The sequence below is a fragment of the Capricornis sumatraensis genome, chromosome 1, assembly GCF_032405125.1.
Source record: "Capricornis sumatraensis isolate serow.1 chromosome 1, serow.2, whole genome shotgun sequence".
NCBI classification, from domain to species: Eukaryota; Metazoa; Chordata; class Mammalia; order Artiodactyla; family Bovidae; genus Capricornis; species Capricornis sumatraensis.
The window spans coordinates 57,070,654-57,096,078 of NC_091069.1; the positions used below are offsets into that span (position 1 = coordinate 57,070,654).

The following is a 25,425-nucleotide window of genomic DNA, read 5'->3' on the forward strand; positions in this document are numbered from 1 at the left end:
TCCATGGGGTCACAAAGAGTCAGACACGACTGAGCAACTGAACTGAACTGAATAATCTGTAATGGAAAAGAATCGGAAAAAGAGTATATTCAGTTATGTAGATAGATAGGTAGATAGACTCAGTTGTGTCAGAGCCTTTGCGACCCCATAGACTGTTGCCCGCCAGGTTCTTCTGTCCATGGCAAGAATACTGGAGCAGATTGCCATTTACTGCGCCAGTGGCTCTTCCCCACCCACAGGGTCAAACCGGTGCCTGTTGCATCTCCTGCATTGGCAGGCAGATTTCTTTACCACTAGTGCTGCCTGGGAAGCCCATATATGTGTTATATATCTGAATCACTTTGCTATATACCAGAAAATAACACAACATTGTAAATCAACTACATTTTGAGTTTTAAAAATTATTTATTTATTTGGCTGTGCCAGGTCTTAGTTGCCTCATGCAGGTTCTTTAGTTGCTGCATTCAAACTCTTGGTTGCAGCATGTGAGATCTAGTTCTCTGGCTAATGATTGAACCCAAGCTGGCTGCATTGGCAGCATGGAGTCTTAGCCACTGGACCACCAGGGTAGCCACTACTTCCATTTTTTTTTTTAATTTTAATTAACAAAATACAGTGGGTGCACCATAAATACTTAATTTCAAAAGGATCCATCTTTATAGGACGGCCATTTCCTCAGGCCCAGCCACAAGGAACTCCCCTAATATTATTAGGAGTGACATCATAACTTCTAGTCCTTGCTCATTTGACAGTTTCTGCTCATTTCTTCCTTTAATACAGATTGTGAATGTCCCTGTTGGAGTCCTGGCAGGGCTCCAGCCAGAACTGAGCACTGGCAGGGATGTAAAGCTGGTCATGATTCAACACTGCTGGATTCAATTCAAGCCCAGTAATAGAAGAGCCTCCCTGAGCTTGTGGTCGCCATACCTGCCAATCATCTTCCCAAGGTTGGTCGATGTGTGAGTGTTTTGTCATATGCAGAACACTTGAGAAGGTCAAGGGGGAAGGAGTGGAAAGGGAGGCAGATGCTGAGGCACCAGAGGACATGGAGAGAGTTGGTTCCTGAGCTGCTATAACTGGGGGGCACTGCCCTCCCCCTGTTATAGTGAGCCAGGTGTCCAGTCCAGCAATTAGGAGGTATTCTGGCTCTTGGTGTTAGGAACAGTCAGTGCATCCTGCTTCCTGACAAAGAGTCCATCTTGTTACTGGCCTCCAGTTTGTAGGGAACCCAGATTGTATTCTCTGAAGAACTGACCTCAGAGCAATGCCGCCTTTCTTTTAGTCACCCTTTCTTAGTCAATTGGGGAATTCTCTGGTGGTCCAGTGGTTAGGACTCCGTGCTTTCACTGCAGATGGCTGGGGTTTGATCCCTGGTTGGGGAATTAATATTCTGCAAGCCGTACAGTGCAGCCAAAAAAAAGGGTAAGCCAAGTCTGTGAGGTATACTATCTGTCACCTGCCCACTTACCCAGATTCTTGTTGTGACAGGCACTCATGATGTCCAGTTCTCCCATGGTGAGGTGTGAGCCTGCCCAAATCACTTCCTGAGGTGGACTCATGGGAAGAAATACTTAAGAGTTAGCTTCACTGGCCAGGAAGCTGCCACATGTACAGTACTGGTGCTCACTGAGGAAGGGGGGGCATTGTGTTGCATTTTGAGTTTCTGTTAATAGCAACATAGGAACCAAACTGAGTGTTAGGCCCAGCCAGGTCTGAGACCTGAGTAAAGCCTGAACACTTCAGCTAAGACCACCCACCAATGTGTCACCCTAAATTATCCTCACCCTTTTGAGACACGTGGACTTTCCTGGTGGCTCTGACAGTAAAGAATCTGCCTGTAATTCAGGAGACCTGGGTTTGATCCCTGGGTCTGGAAGATCCTCTGGAGGAGGGAAGGGCTGCCCACTTCAGTATTCTTGCCTGGAGAATTCCATGGACAGAGGAACCTACAAGCTACAACCCCTGGGGTCACAAAGGGATGGACAAGACTGAGCGACTAACACTTTCACTTTTAGATCATGCCCCAGATCTCAGTAACTTCATTGTCAAAAACAGATCCCTGTAAAGCAGTTATCCACCAATTAAGAATAAATTTAAAAAGCAAATAGAAAAACAGATCCTTACCACTTACAGTGGTGCTGCCTCCTGGACACTGAGAATCCAGCCCTTAGACTCCTGCAGGGACCCTTTCTTTCTGTCCCGTTACATGGATAGTAAGAAGCAGGCATTCACTAAGGCAGCCTGTTTATTCAGAATATGTTTACAGCTGCTTGAAGATTTTTTTTAATAATTTAAAATCCCATAATCATTTTATTTTTATTTATTTATTTGGCCACAGATTGTGGCATGTGGGACCTTAGTTCCCTAACCAGGGATCAAACCAGTGCCTCCTGCATTTGAAGAGCAGAGTCCCAACCACTAGACTACCAGGGAAGTACCTGTTGGAAGATTTTTCAAGTCAGAGGCATAACTGAATGATGAAACTAGTTTCCTTCTTTAATTTTTTTTTTCAGGGCTGAGACTCCAGAATGAGTCCTCAAGGACTTCTTTCAAGACTCACAGAAACCTCCACCCTGGTGACGGCACACAGGGACTGTTTTCTTGTTCTTAGTCTGAATGACTGCCAAGCAGGAGAGCAACGGTAGAACAGTCAAATCCCAGGCTCTCCCCATAGCTTCTAATCTCAGACCTTGTTAAACTCCTTTCTGAGCCCAAGGACAAAAGTCACTTGAACAAATGAGTTTGAGTCATGAATGAAAACTCTCACTCTTTCCATGAGAAAGAATTAAGAGATGGACAGGTAAGCAAGCATATCCATTTGGGAAAGAAGGTGTTGGTATGGGATGTATTGTTAATAAGAGAGAGCATATATCAAGAGGGTGTAGACCTTTAGAAATGTGTAGGAACAGTTCTCTTTACAGTTCTCTTATTCTTTTAGAAGAAGCTCTTAGTCACTTCAGGATCAGTTGCCTTTCCTGATGGTTTGCTTTCCAAGTAGGTTATAGGATGTGGGTTTGGATTTGCTTAGGTGGGAGGAAAGTTTCAATTGGAATCTCCCAGGAAATATATATTTCAATCAGTTTGGGTTGTTTACTGGCCCTTTCTTTCTCAAACACCCATTTTGACCTGTTTATCCTCAGGATCCCTGGTTCCATGTGTTACGTCTCTGTGTGAGCCTGGCAGCTTACCCTGTATTCCCCATCTTTCTCCCTACTTTGCCCAGAAATGGTCTTAAATGGAGCCTTTGGGGTTCAGTGGCCAGAATGGGGACAAAGCCTGTGCTTTGGGAGTCCAGGGATGTTTTCTTCACTGTCCTAAGACAGGTGAACTGTTCTTCCAGAGAACATTTATCTTTGGACACTAGAGGGGAGAGAAGGACGCAATGAGTCTCGAGCACACAGACTCCTACAGGGAGTTGTGCAGCACGGTGAATCACCAGATGTTATTGAGAACGTATCTTGAGCCTGCGAGTGTGTCTGACTCTTTGTGACCCCATGGACTGTAGTCCTCCAGGCTCCTCTGTCCATGGAATTTCCCAGGCAAGAATACTAGAGTAGGTAGCCATCCCCTTCTCCAGGGGATCTTCCCGACCGAGGGATCGAATCCAGGTCACCTGCATTGCAGGCGGATTTTTTACCGTCTGAGCCGCCAGAGAAGCCCATCTTGAGCCTAGCGCTGTGCGGATGGTCTGAGAAATAAAAAACAAGTGTACGAGAAGAGTCTGACTGGGGAGACGGGTCTTTTGCAGAGGACCTTGTGCCGCATGCAGAGGGGGCTATGGGACTTAGAGATGTGAGGAAACCATTGTAGCTCAGCCACCCTGAGGAGATGGAGCTGATCTTGAGGGGCCCAGCAAACACTGAGAAGGTGGAGGTGGGGGCGAGACCCCATGACCCGAGGGCTGGAGGCGAGAGGAACTGCAGCAGTGCGTTCACTTTGGCTAAGTGGGGAGCAGTGGTGCTTAGACACCAGGAGGCCAGTTGTGGAGCAGTAGCTCTGCTGTGGTGTGTTTGTGGGTTCATTCTTCTGGCAAAAATGAAGGCAAAAAGAAGGCAAAAAATCAAAGTTGTGTCTAAGGAGTGCTAGTTGGCAGAAATATGTAAGCAGGGTTAGAGTAACAGGACAGTCTGGGATTCCAGGGCCTTGACATAACAATGATACCTTTATTAGTTATTTTCCCTTAATTATTATTATTTTTCTTTTATCTGCCGTAGAGAAAATAATACTGCACATGGTTCAAAATCCAAAAGTATGGAGGATGTACATTTAGTGAAAAAACTATCTTCTACTCTTGTTCCCCAGCCACCCTGTTTTCCTGCTGAGGAAGTTGGTACTTCCTAGAAGACTATAATTCTGGAAATAGTCTCTGTAAAGACAAGCAAATATATTTATGTGTTTTGTTTTTTTTTTTTAGAAAATCCAATGGTAGAGTATACTCTGCCCTTTGCTTTTTCACTTAATATAGTCATATCATGAAGATTGTTCCAAATCATTTATAAAGTACTTTCTTACTCTTTTTTTTTAATGGCTGTATAGGATCTCATTAAGTGGATATGCTTTAATTTATTTAAAATTAGTTCACTAGTGACAACTAGATTTATCATGATGATCATTTTGAAATGTATAGAAATATCAAATCACTGTGTTGTGCACTAGGAACTAACATCATGTTGTAAGTGAATTATAACTCAAAAACAAACTTGTAGAAAAAGAGATTAGATTTGTGGCTACCAGAGATAGGGGAATGGGGGAAGGGGATTAGATAGTGAAAAGGTGCAAACTTCCAGTTAGAAGATAAATAAGTACTAGGAATATAATGTACAACATGAAAAGGTAACACTGCTGTGTGTTACAGTGAGAGTTAAGAAAATAAATCCTGAGTTCTCATCACAGGAAAAAAAATTTTTGTTTGTTGATGTAACATCAATAGGTGATGATGGATGATCACTAAACCTACCCTGGTCATCATTTCATAATGTATATAAGTCCAATCATTATGCTGTGCACCTTGCATCTTATACAGGGATGTATGTCAATTACATCTCGGTGAAACGGCAGGTGGGGGGGTTATAAATAAAGTAAAATAAAATAAGAAGCCCATCAGTGGACATTCAGAGTTTTTCTAGCCTTTTGCTTTTATAAACAGTACTACCATGGATTTCCTTCATGGTCTAGTGGTTAAGAGTCTGCCTGCCAATGCAGGGGACATGGGTTCGATCCCTGGCCCAGGAAGATCCCACATGCCGGGGGGCAGCTAAGCCCATGTGCCCTAGAGCTCATGCTCCACAACAAGAGAAGCCACCGCAGCGAGAAGCCCTCGAACCACAGCTAGAGATGGCATGGCAGCACAGACCCAGTGCAGCCAAAACAAGCAAAAACAGATGAACAAAGCCACGAGTAACCCTGTAAGCATGCCATTTTGCCCATGGATGAGTGTATATATTAGATAAATTCCTCAAATGCAGTTGCAGGCCCCAGATAGACACAGCATACATGATTGTCCAATATTATCAAGCCGGAGAGGTGGTAACAGTTCACTCTCCAGTGTCTTACAGCCCTTGGTCCTCTAGCCAGCATGGTGTCACCACGCTTTTTGATCTTTGATAACAAGATAGGTGAAAAATGTTATTTCAAGAGTAGTTTTAGTTGATTTTAGTTGACATTTCTCTTGTTATGAGTAAGGTTGAGCGTTTCTTCACATGTTTAAGAACTGTTTGTGTTTCCTTTTATGCAAACCATCTACATCCATGCCCATTTTTCTACTGGTTTCTTTTTTTTTTTCTCTTACTGACTTGTAGGATTTGATTTCATTTTTTAACAGTAAGAGCATTAGGGCTTCCCAGGTGGCTCAGTAGTAAAGAATTTGCCTACAGTGTGGGAGACCTGGGTTTGATCCCTGGATCAGGAAGATCCCCTGGAGAAGGAAATGGCAACCCACTCCAGTATTCTTGCCTGGGAAATCCCATGGACAGAGGAGCCTAGTGGGCTACAATCCATGGAGTTGCAAAGAGTCAGACACAACTTAGCAACTAAACACCAAAGACAGGAAAATTAGCCTTGTGTTTTTATATGAGTTACAAAAGGTTTGTTGGGTAGTTTTTAAGCTCCAGCAGGGGAAAGATTTGGCTGAGCAGAACATGAGGAAACCGCCTCACTCAACTTTACTTACTCAGAGCCCTGAGACTTTGAATGGGGCCAAGAAATCTGTATGAGATTATATTAACATTAAGCTTTTTGCAGACCAGGTTAAACAGGAGTTGTCCCTACAGTATTACCTGTAGTTGACTTCTCCAGGGTTAATCCATTGTGTGTGTGTTAAGGGAAAGGGTGTGCTCTTCAAGCTCTCATCTCTGGGGGACTGATATGTGCCTGAGAGACTGACTCTCGTTTGCCTTGCAGGTTGAAAGTGTGTCTGCTGGGTCCTCTGCACCGTGTGACAAGGACAGCAGCGCTCTTCTGGCTTTCAGAGGAATTTCTGTACGTACTGCCACAGCCCAGTGTCTTTTGTCAGTAGACGCTCGTGTAACATGCTGCTATGTGGTGCCAGCTGCCGGGACACAGGATGGCACAGACCTTGCCCTCCAGTAGTACATACTTTGGGGGTAGGAGTGGGAACAGACATGCAAAACAATCTCTGCCTAATCAGAAAATTGTTGTAATGAAGCAGAATATAAAGCACAGTGGGGATATCAACAGCTTACCACTAGATTTTTATCCATTTACTCTTCACTGCTGCTGCTGCTAAGTCGCTTCAGTCGTGTCCGACTCTGTGCAACCCCAAAGACGGCGGCCTACCAGGCTCCCCCATCCCTGGGATTCTCCAGGCAAGAACACTGGAGTGGGTTGCCATTTCCTTCTCCAATGCATGAAAGTGAAAAGTGAAAGTGAAGTCGCTCGGTCATGTCCAACTAGTAGCGACCCCATGGACTGCAGCCTACCAGGCTCCTCTGTCCATGGGATTTTCCAGGCAAGAGTACTGGAGTGGGGTGCCATTGCCTTCTCCGATTTACTCTTCAAGGAGGGCATATACTTGTCCCTACATTGCCCAACTTCTCCAGTTGGTATTTTCCAGGTGCCTCTCATTAAGATTGGGCTTCCCAGGTGGCTCAGTGGTAAAGAACCCAGCTGTCAATGCAGGAGTGGGTTAAATCCCTGAGTAGGGAAGATCCCTTGGAAGAGGAAACAGCAACCCACTCCAGTACTCTTGCCTGGAAAATTCCATGGACAGAGGAGCCTGGCAGGCTACAGTCTGTGGGGTCTCAAAGAGTCGGACACAACTGAGCGACTGAGCACGCACTCAGTAAGACTGGCTTTAACCCACCCATCTGGGAAGACAGATTCTAATGGCCTCCAGTTTCAAGAACATTTGGTACAGTGGGCAGTTTGTGTTTGTGTGGATAGGAGGACTTGGACTCCACCCTCACACTGAAGGTCACCTGCCCCTACAGATCTCAGAGCTGAAGAACCACAGCGTCCTCCAGGCCCTGACAGCAGAGGCGAACGGCTGGGAGCCCGGTGGTAAGGTCCCCTTCAGGGCCCGCAGAGCCTGGGTGGGACTCAAGGCAGAGCTCGTGGGTCTTTCTTTTCCTTCCTTGAATTTCTCTCACTACTTTTCCTATAGAATTTTATAGATTTATCCTTCTTCAAGGGAAATTAGAACTGACACTGGATTAGGAGTCAAGAGACCTGAGTTCATTCTTTTTAAGGGTTTTTTTTTTTTCGGATGTGGATCATTTTTAAAGTCTCTTATTGAATGTGTTACAATATTGCGTCTGCCACATGTTTTGGTTTTCTGGCTGCAGTGCATGTGGGATCTTAGCTCCCTGACCAAGGATAAAACCCCCACACACCCTCTGCTTTGGAAGGTGAAGTCTTAACCACTGGACTGCCAGGGAGGTCCTGAGAGACCTGAGTTCTAACTTGGTCCCCAAAGCCCTGCTAGTGGCTTATTTGCCTTTTGGAGAAATCATACTATCTCTGTGTCTACAGTGGAAATATCAATATCTCCTTTGTGCTCTAAAGGATGTTGTGATACTGAAATGATACAGAGTAGATGAAAAGGCTTTGAAAAGTTAATCTTGTTTTACCTGCTTGACATGGCGCTTCTCATACTCTATTTAAAGCTCACTCTGCCTGCTATTATACTGCACAAGAAAGCACACTCCACCAGTTCAGAAGGACCACTTCTGGAGTCAGATGTCTCTGGCTTAAGTCTTGACTCTCACCCACCAGCTCCATGACCCAAAGCAAGGAACTTAATCTTTCTAACCCTCACTTTACTTATCTGTAAAACTGGGGTTGTATCAGAACCTGTATGATAATGAGATAATGGAAAGTGCTTAACATACAGAATCATAGCGAGCACTCATTGGTGTGTTTTGTTATCTTAAAATCTTGCAAATTGAATGTGTAATCTCCAAGAAAATGGGAGTCTATTAAAAATATTCCAGTGTAGAAAAATTATTTGAAGGTCTCAGAAGTTTCTTTTTTTTAAAGAGAACCATTTTTTAAATTTTATTTTTAATTGGAGAATTATTACTTTACAGTGTTGTGTTGGTTTCTGCCAGAAACAACATGAATCAGTCACAAGTATACATGTATCGCCTCCCTTTTGAACCTCCCTCCCCTGCCCTACCATGTGGATATTAAATTTGTTACAACATTGCTTCTGTTTTATGTTTTTGATTTTTTTGGCCTTCAGGCATGTGTAATCTTGGCTCCCCAACCAGGGATCCAACCCACACCCTTTCTGTTGGAAGACAAAGTCTCAGTCACTATGATGGCCAGGGAAGTCCCTATAAAGTTTCTTTTAATTGAATTTTGTCTTTACCATGTGTTGACAAACCTAATATTGATTAGAGATGTTGCCTCAAATGCCAAAATATCTTATGTTTCAGTACAACTGGCAGTTATGTGCCAGATATTTTTGATCATATTAAACAATTACACTGGACTTTCCAGGTGGTAAAGTGGTAAAGAATTCGCCTGTCAATGCAGGAGACTCCGGACACTGAGTTTCGATCCCTGGGTCAGAAAGATCCCCCAGAGAAGGAAATGGCAACCCACTCCAGTATTTTTTCCTGGAAAGTTCCATGGACAGAGGAGCCTGGCAGGCTACAGTCCTTGAGCTCACAAAGAGTTGGATATGACTGAGTATGCGCACATAAGTGTTGGAACAATTACATTTTTTTCCAGACTGCGCTCAGCTAATTTAAATTAATAGGCTGACTAAATCAGCAGTGCCGTTTACTATGTGAATAAAGAGAAAAGGGCTTAAGTAAAGGAGGTAATTGACACAAGGAAAAATGATAAAGAGCCATACTAACGTGAACTGTCTTCCTAGAGATTTGGGTTTTGGCTCCATGCTTTTCTGTTCATGTGGGGAAAACAGTATTTACTTCAGGATTGTGTGCAGAGGTGGGAGTCGTCTCCTTGAGTCCTAAAGGAACTAGGAAAGGAGCAATATGCTCTTACATGGGTAGGATGTTTGTCTCTAGTTCAGGCACCAGATTGAAGTTGCCCCTTGAGACCGTGTGCTTCCTCTTAATTGCACTGCTATCACAGTAAACTCCCACGCCCTTGCCCATGAGGTTCCTACTCCTGGTTCACAACCTTTGACCAACGTGTTTATAGGCAGGGATGCATGGGGTAAAAGATTAATTGCATTGTGATGATCTGAAGGTTAACAAGTCAGTGAGGCTGGATGTAGATGAGGGGTGAAGGGTGGGGGCACTCATCATCTTGATAAACTTCCATGGCTGCCGTTCCACTCTGCTTGTTCAACCCCTTTGTCGCTGTAGCTCACTTCCCGAGGGTCCAGCATGCTGGACATAAGTCTTTATTTTCCTCATGGTCCCAGGTCGAATATCCTGTATTCTGTTGAAGTTGCCTAGTTTGGAAGCTCTGTTGAACCATCTACTGCCCTGGGCAAGGACTGGCAAGATTGAATGTCTTAGAGTCCAGATCCATCTCATCTGCTACCACCATCCACAATCCTGCTAGACCTGAGTCCACAACTGGGTTGGCCATGCTAGCTGAGGTGTATTAAGCAAGTGACCTTGGGCCACATGCTCCCCTAGACTCTGTTCTCATAGTAATCTCAAAAGTGATTACAGATGGTTGAGTAACTTGCCTGGAGAAGCACAGCTTGTGAGGGAGCTAAAAAGTTCACAAGGCATTTGGCTCCACAGGGTGCTTTCACTGTGGTCCTCTCTAACTCCCCAGCAGCCTCCTCAGCCTCCTTATCCGTTAGTGTTTTGAGTTTGGGGTAGGTTTTTCTTTAATTTTGCAAGTGTATATCGGTCGCTCAGTCCTGTCTGACTCTATGCCCTATGCACTGTAGCCCACCAGACCCCTCTGTCCATGGGATTCTCCGGGCAAGAATACTGGAGTGGGTTGCCATTCCCTTCTTCAGGGGATCTTCCCAAAGCAGGGATCAAACCCAGGTCTCCTGTATTGCAGGTGGATTCTTTGCCGTCTGAGCCACTAGGGAAGCCCTTTTGCAAGTGTACTTCCAAAACAGTTCACTGTCGCAGAAAGTCCTCAGCCCTGGTTGCAAGGCAGAGGGGAGCTGTCCTGACTTGCTTACACTATCCAGGCTGGAAGGCTCACCAGTTTGGTTTGAACAGAAGCCTCCCCATCCTCCCCACTGTTTGCCTGTGTCCTCTTTAGCAAAGGGGAAAAGCCAGTGACAGCCGTGACACCGGAATTCGGTCCAGAGAGTGGCAGCTGTGGTGCGGGGTAAAGGCTGTGCAGTGACTGTAGAGAGCCTGTCCTGCTGCCGTGTTTTCCTTCTGTCCCCCCTCCTTCCATTGTGCTTTTCATTCACTCATCAAACATTCATTGTGAGGACTTCCCTGGTGGTCCAGTGGTTAGGACTCCATACTTCCACTGCAAGGGGCACAGGTTTGATCCCAGGTAATTGGGGAACTAAGATCCCGCATGCCAGGCAGTGTGGCCAAAAACAGCAACAAAAACATTCATGGTGCACCCATTGAACCCCAAGAACCCGGCCCTCCTGTAGCTCCCAGTGCAGCGGGCAGGACAGTTACCACACTGTGACAAGAACGGGGTGTTGGGGGCTCTCATGGTGCTGCTCCTAAAAGCAGATTCCAGAGGCTGAAGAAGGTACCAGGGGAGGGTGGTGCTGGAGTTGGCTGCAGGCTGAGATGGAGCTGCGCCAGGAGGGGTTGGGGTTTCATTGTGAGAATTACAAAGAATCCGTAGAGGGTTCCGTGCAACGGGCTGGCATCAGGTCTGGCCTTTTTGAAAGCTCACTTTGGCAACGGTCTGGCAAGATAGGCAGATGAGGCCAGGGGCTACGACAGTGATCCAGACATACCTAGATCTCAGGGGGTGTCCTTGTCTCATTGCAGTTGTGAGTACAGAAGTCCTCCAAGCCCAAGAAGAATGGGAAGCTGTGGACAGCATCCACCCAGAGACAGGTAACTAGAGGAATGGCACCCTCTCCACACAGCCTGCTGCTGCTAAAGGCACTGTCCACCCACGAGGCTGATGCTCTGTTTGGGATTAGAGGACAGAATTCCTGAGTGTTCTCGTTTTTGATATGTGACATAGAATAAAACCTCTTTTCGCAGTTCAAAGGTGATGCCCTCCAACCTCTGGAGGAAAGGGAGATGAATGCCACGGGGTCTGAGAGAAGACAAGGAGGACCATGGTCAGGGTCAGCTTCTGCAGGGTGATGAGGTCGGGCAAAGGATGGAGCTGGGCAGCCAGGACCCCTGCATCAGGCTGAGCAGATTGTTCACTGTACAAGGAGATTTCTGGAGATGGAGGTTGAAGCTGTCTGCTGCAAGGCACTGGGGGCTGTCAGAACTGTGTCTCGTTCCTTTGGGAGGTTTGGGTGGAGCTGTGGGAAGGGAGAACTGAGGCCTAAATCTAGCCTGATCCCACTTGAGCACCTGGAGAGACGTTACGGGGGCTGTATCAGCCGTCACCTGAATTGCTGGTTGATGAGTTAATTCCCTGGAACAAAGGCTGGAGGAGAGATCATTCATCTCCAGGACATGAGAAGGCGAAGTAGAAACCGGGAAAGGCCCCTAGACAGACCTGTCACAAGCTTCTGTGTGGGTACCTTCTCCAGGCAGTGATGCACCCCACTCACAGATGAGTGGACTTGAGGGCTCCTACAGATCAGCTTCTACTCTGCAGGGCTCGGCCTGGCCCACCTCCACCCAGACAGCTCTGAAAGGGAGTCCACCCTGTGAATAACACCAGCCCTCTGACACTGGGTTGGTTGTAGCTGTAGGTGTCTGACACTGACAGCTGGAAGCCTGTGCTGGGCTTAGAGGTGACAACCAGAAGGCCCTTGGTACATGTTTGCTGATAGAGTGGCTCTTGTCACAAGTCCTGGAGTGTCTTCCCTTTTGCCACAGGGAGCCGGGCCAGCATAGACCAGCCGGGGCAGCTCATCTCCTTCAGTGAGGCCCTGCAGCATTTCCAGACAGTGGACCTCTCCTCCTTCAAGGTATGACACCAGGGCGGGGCGGGGAGGTGGCACTGGGGTCTTGAGCAAAGCGCTTTCTTCCCCCAAGCCATGTTTCTACCCCATTAGGATAGGCCACAGGAAGATCCCCTGGAGAAGGGCATGGCAGCCCACTCTAGTATTCTTGCCTGGAGAATCCACATGGACAGAGGAGCCTAGTGGGCTATAGTCCATGGAGTTGCAAAGAGTTGGACACAACTGAGCAACTAAGCACAGGATAGGGCACTGGGCAGGCAAGAGGGAAGCTTCCAGTTGAGGGCTCTTTCCTGTCTGAGAAATCTCAGGGTACAGGATCACAGGTGGCCGAGGACCCAGATGTCATGCGGTCTCAGGGACTGTGTCCCCAGAGCTCTAGTGGTCCTGTCTTATGGGGTCCGTGGAGCTGCTCCCCACTCTCCCGTCCTAGGGATGCCAGGGGGTTGGGTGTGGGGGGTGGGTCTGGAATCAGATGCTAGGAAGCAGGGTAGTCTGTCCAGAGAGCTGAGTGATTCATGGCCAATACAAATTTTCCATATCCTAGAAGAACTAGAAGCTCTTTGGGAATTTAAAAAATATGTGGGTTTGGAAAAAGAGTGCTGAGGAAATGAAAAGCTGGCAGACATCTTGAGTGCCTAGTGGTAAGTTTGCTGCTGCTGCTGCTGCTAAGTCACTTCAGTCGTGTCTGACTCTCTGCGACCCCATAGATGGCAGCCCACCAGGCTCCGCCATCCCTGGGATTCTCCAGGCAAGAACACTGGAGTGGGTTGCCATTTCCTTCTCCAAGGCATGAACGTGAAAAGTGAAAGTGAAGTCGCTCTATCGTGTCCAACTCTTAGCGACCCCATGGACTGCAGCCTACCAGGCTCCTCTGTCCATGGGATTTTCCAGGCAAGAGTACCAGAGTGGGGTCCCATTGCCTTCTCCGAGTGGTAAGTTTAGAGGACTGTGAATTCAAATGTTCAACCTAAAGCCTGGCTTGAAGGGAGAGGCTGAATATAGGAATCAGACTGATCCCAGAGAGCTGGAACCTGTTGAAATCAGAGTATCCTAAGCCCTGCAGTAGTGGCTCTGAACACAGAGGCGTCAGCAGGAGCTGATGTAGCCAGTGCTGCTGTGGTGTGGACAGAAGGCACCAGCTACCCCTCAGGGGTATCCAGCTCCAAGAAAGTGCCCTAGACTCCCCTCTCACCATCTGTCTTATCCTGGAAGTTGAGAGGGCTGTTAGACTATATATCTTTTACAGAGAGACAAACACAGACTTACAAAGGGTGGAAGCAGCCCTGCTGGGAGACTTGGCCTGGCGTCTGTGTGTCTGTCCATCTATCAGATGCCGGTCCCCGTAGCCAGTCCCCTCTAGCTTCCTTGGAAGTCAGTGACAGAGCCATTTCTGGAAAAGCCCAGAGGCTAAATACAGGCTGATTAGATCTGGGCTTAGGGACATCTCTTTCTGCTTATAAAGAACCTGAGAGCTGGAAGAACCTGTCCCTGGAGATTAATTTTTTCTTATTTTTTAAAATCTTTATTGAATTTGTTACAATATTGCTTCTGTTTTATGTTTTGGTTTTTTGGCTTGGAGGCATGTGGGATCTTAGCTGTCCAACTAGGGCTCAAACACCCCAACCAGGACCCACACCCTCTGTAATGGAAGGTGAAGTTCTAGCCACTGGACTGCCAGGGAAGTCCCCTGGAGATTTACTAATACCAGATGCTTTACAGCTTCTGCCCTGTTTCCCTGGCTCAGAGGCCAGCCAGTTAGTTGGGAGCCATTTGCTTCTACAAGACCAGTCCTGTACTGATCCTCATGGTAAGTTCATGAAAGCAAATGAACTCAGCACCGTGCCCACTCCTGCACCTTTCTTCCCAGAAAAGAATCCAGCCCACCATCCGAAGGACTGGGCTTGCTGCCCTCCGGCACTACCTCTTCGGGCCTCCAAAGCTCCACCAGGGCCTCCGTGAAGAAAGGGACTTGGTCTTGACCATCGCTCAGTGTGAGTGCACGGCTGCAAGGCAGGTGCTGCGTGAGTGGTCAGGCAGAGAGAGCGGTTTGTCCATCCTGTGGCCGAGACTAAGCCGAGGCTTTCGCATTCACCATGTTGTGGGGAGGGCCAGGTGTGGATGTCCGGGCTGGGTCTCTCTTGGCTGTACGTTCTCTGGGAAGCACTCAGTCCTCCCCTGAGGGCCAAACCAGCAGAGCATGGATGTGTTTTGGGGCAGGTGGCCTGGATAGCCAAGACCCCATGCATGGCCGAGTCCTGCAGACCATCTATAAGAAGCTGACTGGCTCCAAGTTTGACTGTGCCCTCCACGGAGACCACTGGGAAGATCTGGGCTTTCAGGGTAAGAGAGAGAAATGGTTCATCTTCTCCCTGACTCCTTCTTCCAAGACTAGCGTGAGAACCCAGATAGTCCTCTTCCTGTTACCCCAGCACCATGAGACAGGATATCTGGGGCAAAGCATTCCAGGAAGAGGGGACAGCAAATGCAAAAGCCCTGAAGTGAAATGTGTGTAACTCTTTTTTGAGAAAAAACAGTGGCAGAAGTGGACAAGAATAGTTCACTCGGGGCCTTGCAGGCCAGTGTAAAACATTTACTCTTAGTGGAATGGAAAGCATGGGAGTGATAGGATTTAGAATCCAGTGTTTTGGGGTTTTTTAAATTAATTAATTAATTTGGTTGCTCGGATTCTTAGTTGCAGCACGTGGAACCAGTCCTCCTTGCAACACACAGGAACTTTTAGCTGTGGTATGTGGAATCTTGTTCCCTGATCAGGGTTCCAAGCCAGGCCCCCTGCATTGGGAGCTTGGAGTCTCAGCCACTGGACCACCAGGGAAGTCCTCTAGTGTTTTCTTTTTGTTCTTTTTTTTTAGTGTTGATGAAAATTGTGTTTTACATTATTTCACTTTTTCAGTGAAACAAAATTATTTCACCTGTTTTTGAATTGTCTGTTTTTTTTCTAAACCATGTATAAAATTACATTTATATAAAACAGGAAAACACCTTGATTTGAAAAGGAAATTTATATGCTCAAAATTTATTTGTGCTCTGTTGGTTTTGACAGTGTGTTTAAGTCCGTTTACTGTCCCCCGTCTATAATATAATTGACTTGTACGTGGAGAATCACATCGGTGTTATGATTTTTCTTTCAACCATTAATTTAAATAACTCAAGAGGAGAATACATATGAGAAATACTCATATGTATTTACCCATATGTTTACTCTATCCCTTATTCTTTCTTCCTTTCTGATCCTCTAAGATTCTTTCTTTTTTCACTTCCTTCTGTTTCAGGAACTTCCTTTAGCCACTTTCTAAAGTAGGTCAGCCAGCATAAATCCTCTTAGCTTTCCTTCATCTGAAAATGCCTCGATTTCCCCTTTACTCCTGAAGGATCATTTCTCTGAATGTAGAATTCCAGGTTGACAGATCTTTTCTTTCATCCCTTGCCAATAAATAGGCTGCTTCCTTTTGGCTTCCATAGTTTCTGATGAGAATTCTGCTGGCACTTGAATTACTGCTTTTCGGTAAATGAGGAGTGGTTTCTCTCTCTACTTTCAAGGTCTTTTTGCTTACTCTTTTTCTTTTGTTTGTAGGAGTTTGACTATGATATGTCTTAGTGGAGATTTCTTTGGGTTTTGCTCAGTTTCTTGAATCTGTAGGTTTACGTCTTTTGCCAAAGTTGGTAAAGTATCAGCCATCATTGCTCTGAGTACTTTTTTCAGCCCTTCTCCTTCTCCTCTCTTGTGTAATTCCGACCACACAGATGCTAGATCTTCTGTTACCATTCCTCTTAGTCCCAGAGGCCCTGTTCGTTTTAAGGGGATGTCTGTATAGCGGCAGCAGCTGTACAGCCCAGAGGTCCCTAAGGCTCTGTTCATTCTGTTTCGTTTTTTCTCTCTGTTATTCTGAGTGAGCTGTTTATATTGTTCCATCTCCCAGTTCACTGGTTCTTTCCTCTGTTGTCTCTATTCAGCTGTTGAGCCCACCCAATGAGTTTTTAATTTTAGTTATTATATTTTTCAGTCCTGAAGTTTCTGTTTGGTTCTTTACATCTGATATTTCTTTACTGAGACTTTCATCAAAGGCATTTGTAAAAAAAGCATTTGCCTTTTACCAAAGGCATTTGTAGGTTTCTATTGTTGCTGCAGAAAATTACCACAAATTTAGTGGCTTAAAACAATACGAGGGACTTCCCTGGCAGCTCAGCAGTTAAGGCTCTGTGCTTCCAATGCAGGGGCCACAGATTTGATCCCTGGATGGGAACCTCAGGTCCCAAATGCTGTGCAGTACCGCCCCAAAAGAAAAAAGACCCACAGATTTACCACCTTCTAGTTCTGTAGTTGAGAAGTCTGACACGGTCTCTCTGAGGCAAGATCAAGGTCACAGCAGGGCTGTATTCCTTTTTAGACTCTCCAGGAAAGAATCTATTTCCTTGCCTTTTCCACCTTCTAGAGGCCTCCCACATTCCTTCTCCTTCAAAGCCAGGAACACAGCATCTCTCAGAGCTGAATCTGTCCTCACATCCCTCTTTCTGATGATGTATTTCTGCCTCCCTGTCACACATTTAAGGATTCTTCTGACGACATTCAGTTCAGTTCAGTTCAGTAGTTCAGTCATGTCCGACTCTTTGTGACCCCATGAACCACAGCACACCAGGCCTCCCTGTCCATCACCAACTTCTGGAGTTTACCCAAACTCATGTCCATTGAGTCGGTGATGCCATCTAACCATCTCATCTTCTGTCGTCCCCTTCTCCTCCTGCCCTCAATCTTTCCCAGCATCAGGGTCTTTTCAAGTGAGTCAGCCCTTCACATCAGGTGGCCAAAGTATTGGAGTTTCAGCTTCAACATCAGTCCTTCCAATGAACACCCAGGACTGATCTCCTTTAGGATGGACTGGTTGGATTTCCTTGCAGTCCAAGGGACTCTCAAGAGCCTTCTCCAACACCACAGTTCAAAAGCATCAAGTCTTCAGCGCTCAGCTTTCTTTATAGTCCAACTCTCATATCCATACATGACTATTAAAACAATACGAGGGACTTCCCTGGCAGCTCAGCAGTTAAGGCTCTGTGCTTCCAATGCAGGGGCCACAGATTTGATCCCTGGATGGGAACCTCAGGTCCCAAATGCTGTGCAGTACCGCCCCAAAAGAAAAAAGACCCACAGATTTACCACCTTCTAGTTCTGTAGTTGAGTAGCCTTGATTAGACAGTAATGTCACTGCTTTTCAATATGCTGTGTAGGTTGATCATAACTTTCCTTCCAAGGAGTAAGCGTCTTTTAATTTCATGGCAATCACCATCTGCAGTGATTTTGGAGCCCAAAAAAATAAAGTCTGACACTGTTTCCACTGTTTCCCCACCTATTTGCCATGAAGTGTTGGAACCGGATGCCATGATCTTAGTTTTCAGAATGTTGAACTTTAAGCCAACCTTTTCACTCTCCTCTTTCACTTTCATCAAGAGGCTCTTTAGTTCTTCTTCACTTTCTGCCATAAGGGTGGTGTCATCTGCATATCTGATATTTCCCCTGGCAGTCTTGATTCCAGCTTATGCTTCTTCCAGCCCAGCAGTTCTCATGATATACTCTGTATAGAAGTTAAATAAGCAGGGTGACAATATACAGCTTTGACATACTCCTTTTCCTTTTTGGAACCAGTCTGTTGTGCCATGTCCAGTTCTAACTGTTGCTTCCTGACCTGCATACAGGTTTCTGAAGAGGCAGGTCAGGTGGTCTGGTATTCCTGTCTCCTTCAGAATTTTCCACAGTTTATTGTGATCCACACAGTCAAAGGCTTTGGCATAGTCAATCAAGCAGAAATAGATATTTTTCTGGAACTCTCTTGCTTTTTTGATGATCCAGCGGATGTTGGCAATTTGATCTCTGGTTCGTCTGCCTTTTCGAAAACCAGCTTGAACATCTGGAAGTTCACGGTTCACGTATTGCTGAAGCCTGGCTTGGAGAATTTTGAGCATTACTTTACTAGCCTCCCTGGTAGCTCAGCTGGTAAAGAATCTGCCTGCAATGTAGGAGACCCCAGTTCGACTCCTGGGTTGGGAAGATCCACTGGAGAAGGGATAGGCAACCCACTCCAGCATTCTTGGGCTTCCCTGGTGGCTCAGCTGGTAAAGAATCCACCCGCAATGTGGGAGACCTGGAATCGATCACAGGCTTGGGAAGATCCCCTGGAGAAGGGAACAGCTACCCATTCCAGTATTCTGGCCTGGAGAATTCCATGGACTGTATAGTCCGTGGAGTCCTAAAGAGTTGGACGTGACTGACTACACTGGGCCCAGCCAGAGAGCGAGGGTATCTCCCTGTCCTGATAGGCAGCCTTCATTCTGACTGTAATCTTGCTCCCCCTTGCTGTGTAGCCTTTTATTTTGTATTGGGGTATAGCCACTTAACAATGTTGTGATAGTTTCAGTTGAACAGGAAAGGGGCTTAGCCATACATATACACGCATCCATTCTCCCCCAAACTCCCTTCCCATCCAGGCTGCCACATAATATTGAGCAGAGTTCCCTGTGGTATACAGTAAGTCCTGGTTGGTTATCCATTTTAAATATAGCAGTGTGTACATGACCATTCCAAACTCCATCCCTTCCCCCAACCTTCCCCCAGCAATGTTGCTGTCTATTAATTGTCTTTTGTCATTCAACTTGAGATTTTCCTAGTTCTTGGTATAATGAGTGATTTTTTTATTTTGTCCTAGACATTTGGGGTAGTATATAAGGACACTATGGATCTTCTTTAAATCTTCTATTGTAGCAGGCCTCCTCTGACACTGGGCAGTGGGGGAAAGGTGATGTCACCTCATTATTGCCAGTTGGGGATAGAAATCCAAGTATCCCACTGAGCCTCCACTAATACCACTGGCTGGGAGGGGCAGGGGTGTCTCATTGCTGTTACATGTCACCTCCCCTGACATCCCATAGAGAGTGGTGGGCTCCTTGGCACCAGGGAAGGATAAAAGTCCCTTCCCTGCATCTCTGACTGCCCTGGCAGAGCTGAGGGCCACCTCATTGCAGTCAGTCAGAGGAAGTCGAGATTCTCCATCTGGGCTGTGATCAAGGTCATTGACTCAGGGAGCAGCGATTTCATTGTTGTTGTTCAGTGACTCAGTTGTGTCGAAGTCTTTGGGACCCCATGGACTGTAGCACACCTGGCTTCCCTGTCCTTCACTATCTCCCAGGTTTGCCCAAGTTCTTGTCCATTGAGTCAGTGATGCCATCCAACCATCTTATCCTGTCATCCCAAAGTTCTCCTCTTATCTTAATATTTCCCAACATCTGGGTCTTTTCCAATGAGGCGACTCTTCGCATCAGGTGGCCAAAATACTGGAGCTTCAGCTTCAGCATCAGTCCTTCCAGTGAATATTCAGGGTTGATTTCCTTTAGGATTGTCTGGTTTGATCTCCTTGCTGTCTAAGGGTTACATTAAACTCCCTCAGTTTTCTCTTGGTTTCTGTCTTAGGAACAAATCCAGCCACAGACCTCAGAGGAGCAGGCTTCCTTGCCCTCCTGCATCTCCTGTACCTGGTGATGGACTCAAAGACTTTGCTAATGGCCCGGGAGATTCTCCGCCTGTCTCGTCATCATATCCAGGTGGGGCTTTGGTGAGAAGCCAGCAGAGAAGGCTGCAGGGCTAGGACCTGGGCATGGGGCTGTCCTGAGTAGGGGGGACAGCTTCTCAGGTAGATCTCCAATTGCTGAGGGCCCTCAGGACAGCTGAGGCAAACAGGCATGGGCACCCCCATTTCCCTCACCTGGCTGGAACCTGAGCTCCACCACTCATTAGTATATGTCTCAAACCAGTGCCTCAGGGGCTCAGAGCCTTGGTCTCTTCATCCGTAGAGAGGAGATCATGGAAACTTCAGCCGTGTAGCTGGGGAAGTTAAATGCGGTAATGTACACAAGCACTGGACACAACCCTGGTGTCAGTGCTTCTGCATAGTGCCCTCCCGACTCTGGCATGTTCTCCTGGCCCTGGGGGAGGGCGCATTCAGCCTTTATGTGCCCAGAGGAGAGGTTTTGCCTCCCAGGGCCGGGTGACACACATGGGCTTTCTGAAAGCTCAGAAGCAGCTCCTGTAGCCCTCAGGTTCTATCCAGGCCTCTCTTCAGGGTTTTCCCCTGTAGTAAAGGTGGTAGTCCCTCAATTTTAGACAAGACTTGACCTGTTTGCTGCCATTTGTCTATCCCAGATTCATGGGGCCTGGAATTCATTCATTTACTAAGCAGATATTTACTCAGCATTCCCTGTGCTAGTAATTGTTCTTGGTGCTTGGGATGCATCAGTGAGATCCGTCTAGCAGGGAGGACAAGACAGTAAGTCTAATACATAAATAAATAATAGGGTATGTTAAGTGCTGAGTAGGCAAGGTTGGGGGAATATGGGTGGATTACAGTGGTTTCTGCTTTGGGGTGTTTCGCCTGCACTGAGTCTCCATTGCAGCATGGGCGCTTCTTCTAGTTGCAGCGCAGCCTCAGTACTTGCAGCACTTGGGCTTTGTTGCCCTGTGGCATGTGGGACCTTAGTTCCCCAACCAGGGATCAAACCCACTTCCATCCCCTGCATTGGAGGCAGATTCTTAGCCATTGGACCACCAGGGAAGTCCTGGGATTACAGTTTTCATGGGGTATAATGTAGCTCTCATGAGAGGGTGCAGAGAAGGCAGTGGCACCCCACTCCAGTGCTCTTGCCTGGAAAATCCCGTGGGTGGAGGAGCCTGGTGGGCTGCAGTCCATGGGGTCACTGAGAGTTGGACACGACTCAGTGACTTCACTTTCACTTTTCACTTTCATGCATTGGAGAAGGAAATGGCAACCCACTCCAATGTTCTTGCCTGGAGAATCCCAGGGACGGGGGAGCCTGGTGGGCTGCCGTCTATGGGGTCGCACAGAGTCGGACACGACTGAAGCAACTTAGCAGCAGCAGCAGCAGCATGAGAGGGTGAGACTTAAACCATGCCTTGAAGTTGGGGGGATGGATGTTAGCCAAGCTGGTATTTAGAGGAAGAACATTCCATGCAAAGGAAGCATCGAGAGCAGAGGCTCCAGGAAGGAGTGTGTCTGGCATGGGAGGGAATGGCAGGAGGCCAGAAGGAGCAAGGAGGGCAGTGGGAAGGTGGCGATGGGGTAGCAGGGACCAGATGGTGTCGGACCTGATGAGGACATTCGCTTTTACTCTGAGTCAAATGAGGGTTTTGAACAGCCTGGAGTGACAGGGTCCAACTTACATTCTTGAATGCATCCTACCAGCCAGTGGGTTGAGAGTGGTCTCCCGTGAGGATTTTCACAATCAAGCTAGAGGTGATGGTTTGGTCCAGAGTATTTTTCAGAGGAGGTAGGAAGTGATCAGATCCTGGGTATAGAATCTTGAGTGTATAGGCTGTAGAGAATACAGCCAGCATATTTTTGAATGGATTGGATGCAGGTGTAAGAAAAAGAGAGCGAGGAGTCAATGGTGCTTTTTAGCTTGAGCAGCTGCAAAACAGAGTGGCAACCAACTGAAATGGAAAAGAGCAAGTGTGGGACAGGGGTTCCATTTGCCATATGAATTTTAGATTGAGGTTATACATTTTGGGCAAGAACCCTAGGAAGTGACAGCCCTCACATCGGGAGTACCCGTGCCAGTGTGTCTTACTGCTGGTGAGGTTAACCCAGAGCACGTGGTTAAGGTGGTAGCAGCCAGGTCTCTCCTCTGTAAAGTAATAATTTTTCCCTTTGTAAATAATCACTCGTGGGGGAATATACTTTGAACGTGAGCGTGTTAGTCGCTCAGTTGTGTCCGACTCTTTGCAACTCCATGGACCATAGCCCACCAGGCTCCTCTGTCCATGGGATTCTCCAGGCAAGAGTACTAGGGTGGGTAGAAGATCCCTTCTCCAAGGGATCTTCCCAACCCAGGGATTGAACCTGGGTCTTCTGCATTGCAGGCAGATTCTTTACCATTTGAGCCACCATAATTAATCACTGTCTTGGAGGATGATACCTTGAAACTATATAAATATCCTCTTTCTCCTCAGACTTGGTTCTAATGGTGATTTTCTGTTTCCCTCATTCCCCTTACATTTATTAGTTGGAATTCTTCTATAAGAAAGAGGTATCTGTGCTATTTATTTATTCAGGTACTTTTTATATCAGATATTTATTTTATCTATAGGTTATAATCCAGTGCTGTCATTATGTATTACGTATTTTGTTGCTCAAATTGCTCCAGCCATGCCCACTTTAAGAGCTCTTTCAGGTTGGTACCTGTGCCCTTTGCACATGCTCTGTCCTTTTTTGAGCACTTTTCTACTTTCTAGATCCGAGAAGACACCCTCAGCTCATGTATTGTTATTTTCTCTGTGTGATTCCCAGCCCTGAAACCAAACACTTCTCCACGGAGCTTTTGTTCTTTAGCTGGAGAGTGGGATCTGAAAACCAAGATCTGAATGCTGGTGTTCCCACTGCCATTACGATCTCCCTGCTTCTAGGCCCTCTCAGTGGCCAGAGCTTAGGAGACATGTATGTGCCACTGATTCCCTCGACTCTGTTAGGAATGGTCGCCAGGGCTAAGTGGGCCCACCCAGCCGCCAGTGCACTTCACAGAGAACAGGAAGTGGGGTGCAATGCCACTTGAGAGAGAGGAGCTGAGAATGAGTGACTGAAGCTGAGACTCGCAGCATTTTCATCAGATCGCTGTGCCCCAGAGCCTGGGCGGGTCGGCCTGTGCTGCAGACTGCTCCAGTAACTGTGTTGTTGGTCATTATTACTTAATTCTCAGAACCTCAGCTTCTTCCTTTGCAACATGAGAAAATAATCCCAACCCTGTATAAAATAATTCCAACCCTGTAAGCACATAGTCACTCAAGGAGCGTTAGTTATCATAGTAACTTTTGATTTCCATGAGTAAAAATACATTTTTATATATATCTTATGGATAATATTTACATATGTAATACATAATTATGTTTTCAAAATTGTATCTGTACTTACACAAGCGTGCACACACACACACACACACAGCGTCATACACATAGATATACCGCCATGGTGAAGTAAAGTAGATCCATTTGAATCTAAAACTTCTTGTGTGTGTTTAGTCACTCAGTTGTGTCTGACTCTTTACGGCCTCATGGACTGTAGCCTGCCAGACTCCTCTGTCCATGGGATTCTCTAGGCAAGAATACTAGAGTGGTTTGCCATTTCCTCCTGCAGGGGATCTTCCTGACCCAGGGATCAAACCCTTATCTCTTATGTCTCCTGCACTGGCAGGCGGGTTCTTTACCACTAGCGCCACCTGGACCGCAAAAACAAATAATCACACATTTCCTGTCACGTGGGGAGTTTTCTCATTTCTGATGTTCACTGAATATCTCTGTTACCTTTTGAGGAAGAAACACTCATTACATCTGATGACTTCACATTCGCCTGTCTCTTCCAGGAGACACTGGAGGAGGCAAGAGGGTACTTCATGAGGATCTGGTTCTGAGATAGATCAGGACCCACAAGTTGAGAATGTGGGTGTGTTCCGTGGTCTTCACGATGCAGGGAGGTAATGTCTGGGTCAAGTTTAAGAACCAGATCAGTTAGCTTATGAAACAGTGCAATCTCCTGCAGCGATGCTGCTTCATCATAAGAGTTCCAGAACTTCCTTGGTGGTCCAGTGGTTAAGAATCTGCCTGCCAGTGCAGGGGACATGGGTTCAATTCCTGGTCTGGGAAGATCCGGTAAGCCACGGGGCAACTAAGCCCGTGCACTGCAAGTGCTAAAGCCTGAGCTCTCGAGCCTGTGCTCCCCAACAAGAGAAGCCTCCACAGTGAGAGGCCTGTGCACTGCAACTGGAGAGTAGCCCCTGCTCTCCACATCTAGAGAAAGCTCGTGCCCAGCAACCAGTGCAGCCAAAAATAAAAATAATTGAAAAAGAAAAGGTGTCCTAAAGGTTGAGGGGCAGCTTAGCAAATATGGACCAGCCTCTGGTTGTAGAGGCAGTGGAGAGAGACCCAGAGAGGGAAAACGGCTTGCCCAAGGTCCCACCGTTCATGAGTATTTCCTAGAAATCACCTCGGAGCTCGGTGCCTCCCTTCTGGTGGGGTATTGAGGCTCTCTTGTAAAACCTTCCTGTAGAAACAGGGAAGCCAGGGTAGAGGGTTATTGCCAGTTCAGCATCCCTCGTTTGTTTTCAAGGACAGGCTTGACTGAGGTGAGGGGGGCAGGTCCCTGGATATCCAAGGGAAGAACATGCCAGGCTGAGGGAAGAGCAGGACGAGAGAGGAAGCCCTGAGTACTCCATCTGGGTACAGACCAGCCTGACCACTTTGACTAACCTGTTCATCATCCCTTCACCCACTGGCCTTTGTGCAATTTATAGTGAATTTATATTTACTCCACAATATGCATGCCAGACAATAAAAGGAACAGCAGCTTAAAATAATAAGAGGGCAAGCGTAGGTGTCAGGAACCTAGATCCTAGTTCCACCTGTGGTATGACTAGTTAGCTGTGATTTGAGGCAAGTCACCTATGGGCTTCCTGGGTGGCGCTAGTGGTAAAGAACCCACCTGCCAATGTAGGAGATGTAAGAGACTCGAGTTCATTTGCTTGGTCTGGAAGATCCCCTAGAGGAGGGCATGGCACCCTACTCCAGTATTCTTGCCCGGAGAATCCCATGGACAGAGGAGCCCAGCAGGCTACAGTCTATAAGGTCACACAGAGTCAGACAAGACTGAACAACTTAGCACAAATGCGCTTACCCTCTCTGGGTATCAGTTTGCTCTTTTGTGAAATAAGAGATTTGGCCTAAATGATCTTAGGGTCCCTTCCACCTTTATAGTTCTTTGAACTCTTAAGTCCTTCAGTGTCTTTAAAACTTCACTTCAAGCCTTTATGAATCTTGAAAATAACAGTTTTCCAGGAGGCACATAGGCAGCCACAGTAACAGCTAACTTTGGACTGACTTT

The 25,425-nt window shown here is 46.7% G+C and overlaps 1 protein-coding gene across 1 annotated transcript in view; it reads left to right on the top strand.

Annotated features, from left to right (window-relative positions):
• Nucleotides 1-787: 787 nt before the first annotated feature.
• Nucleotides 788-25,425, top strand: part of ELMOD3 (ELMO domain containing 3) — a 32,199-nt gene continuing 7,561 nt past the window's right edge. Inside the window, exons 1-9 of the mRNA XM_068974020.1 lie at nucleotides 788-947; nucleotides 2,514-2,800; nucleotides 6,400-6,477; nucleotides 7,449-7,518; nucleotides 11,376-11,444; nucleotides 12,396-12,487; nucleotides 14,349-14,472; nucleotides 14,699-14,821; nucleotides 19,956-20,086. Coding sequence (XP_068830121.1) covers nucleotides 2,750-2,800; nucleotides 6,400-6,477; nucleotides 7,449-7,518; nucleotides 11,376-11,444; nucleotides 12,396-12,487; nucleotides 14,349-14,472; nucleotides 14,699-14,821; nucleotides 19,956-20,086 — 738 coding nt within the window. The 5' untranslated portion in view covers nucleotides 788-947; nucleotides 2,514-2,749. The remainder of the gene's footprint in view (nucleotides 948-2,513; nucleotides 2,801-6,399; nucleotides 6,478-7,448; nucleotides 7,519-11,375; nucleotides 11,445-12,395; nucleotides 12,488-14,348; nucleotides 14,473-14,698; nucleotides 14,822-19,955; nucleotides 20,087-25,425) is intronic.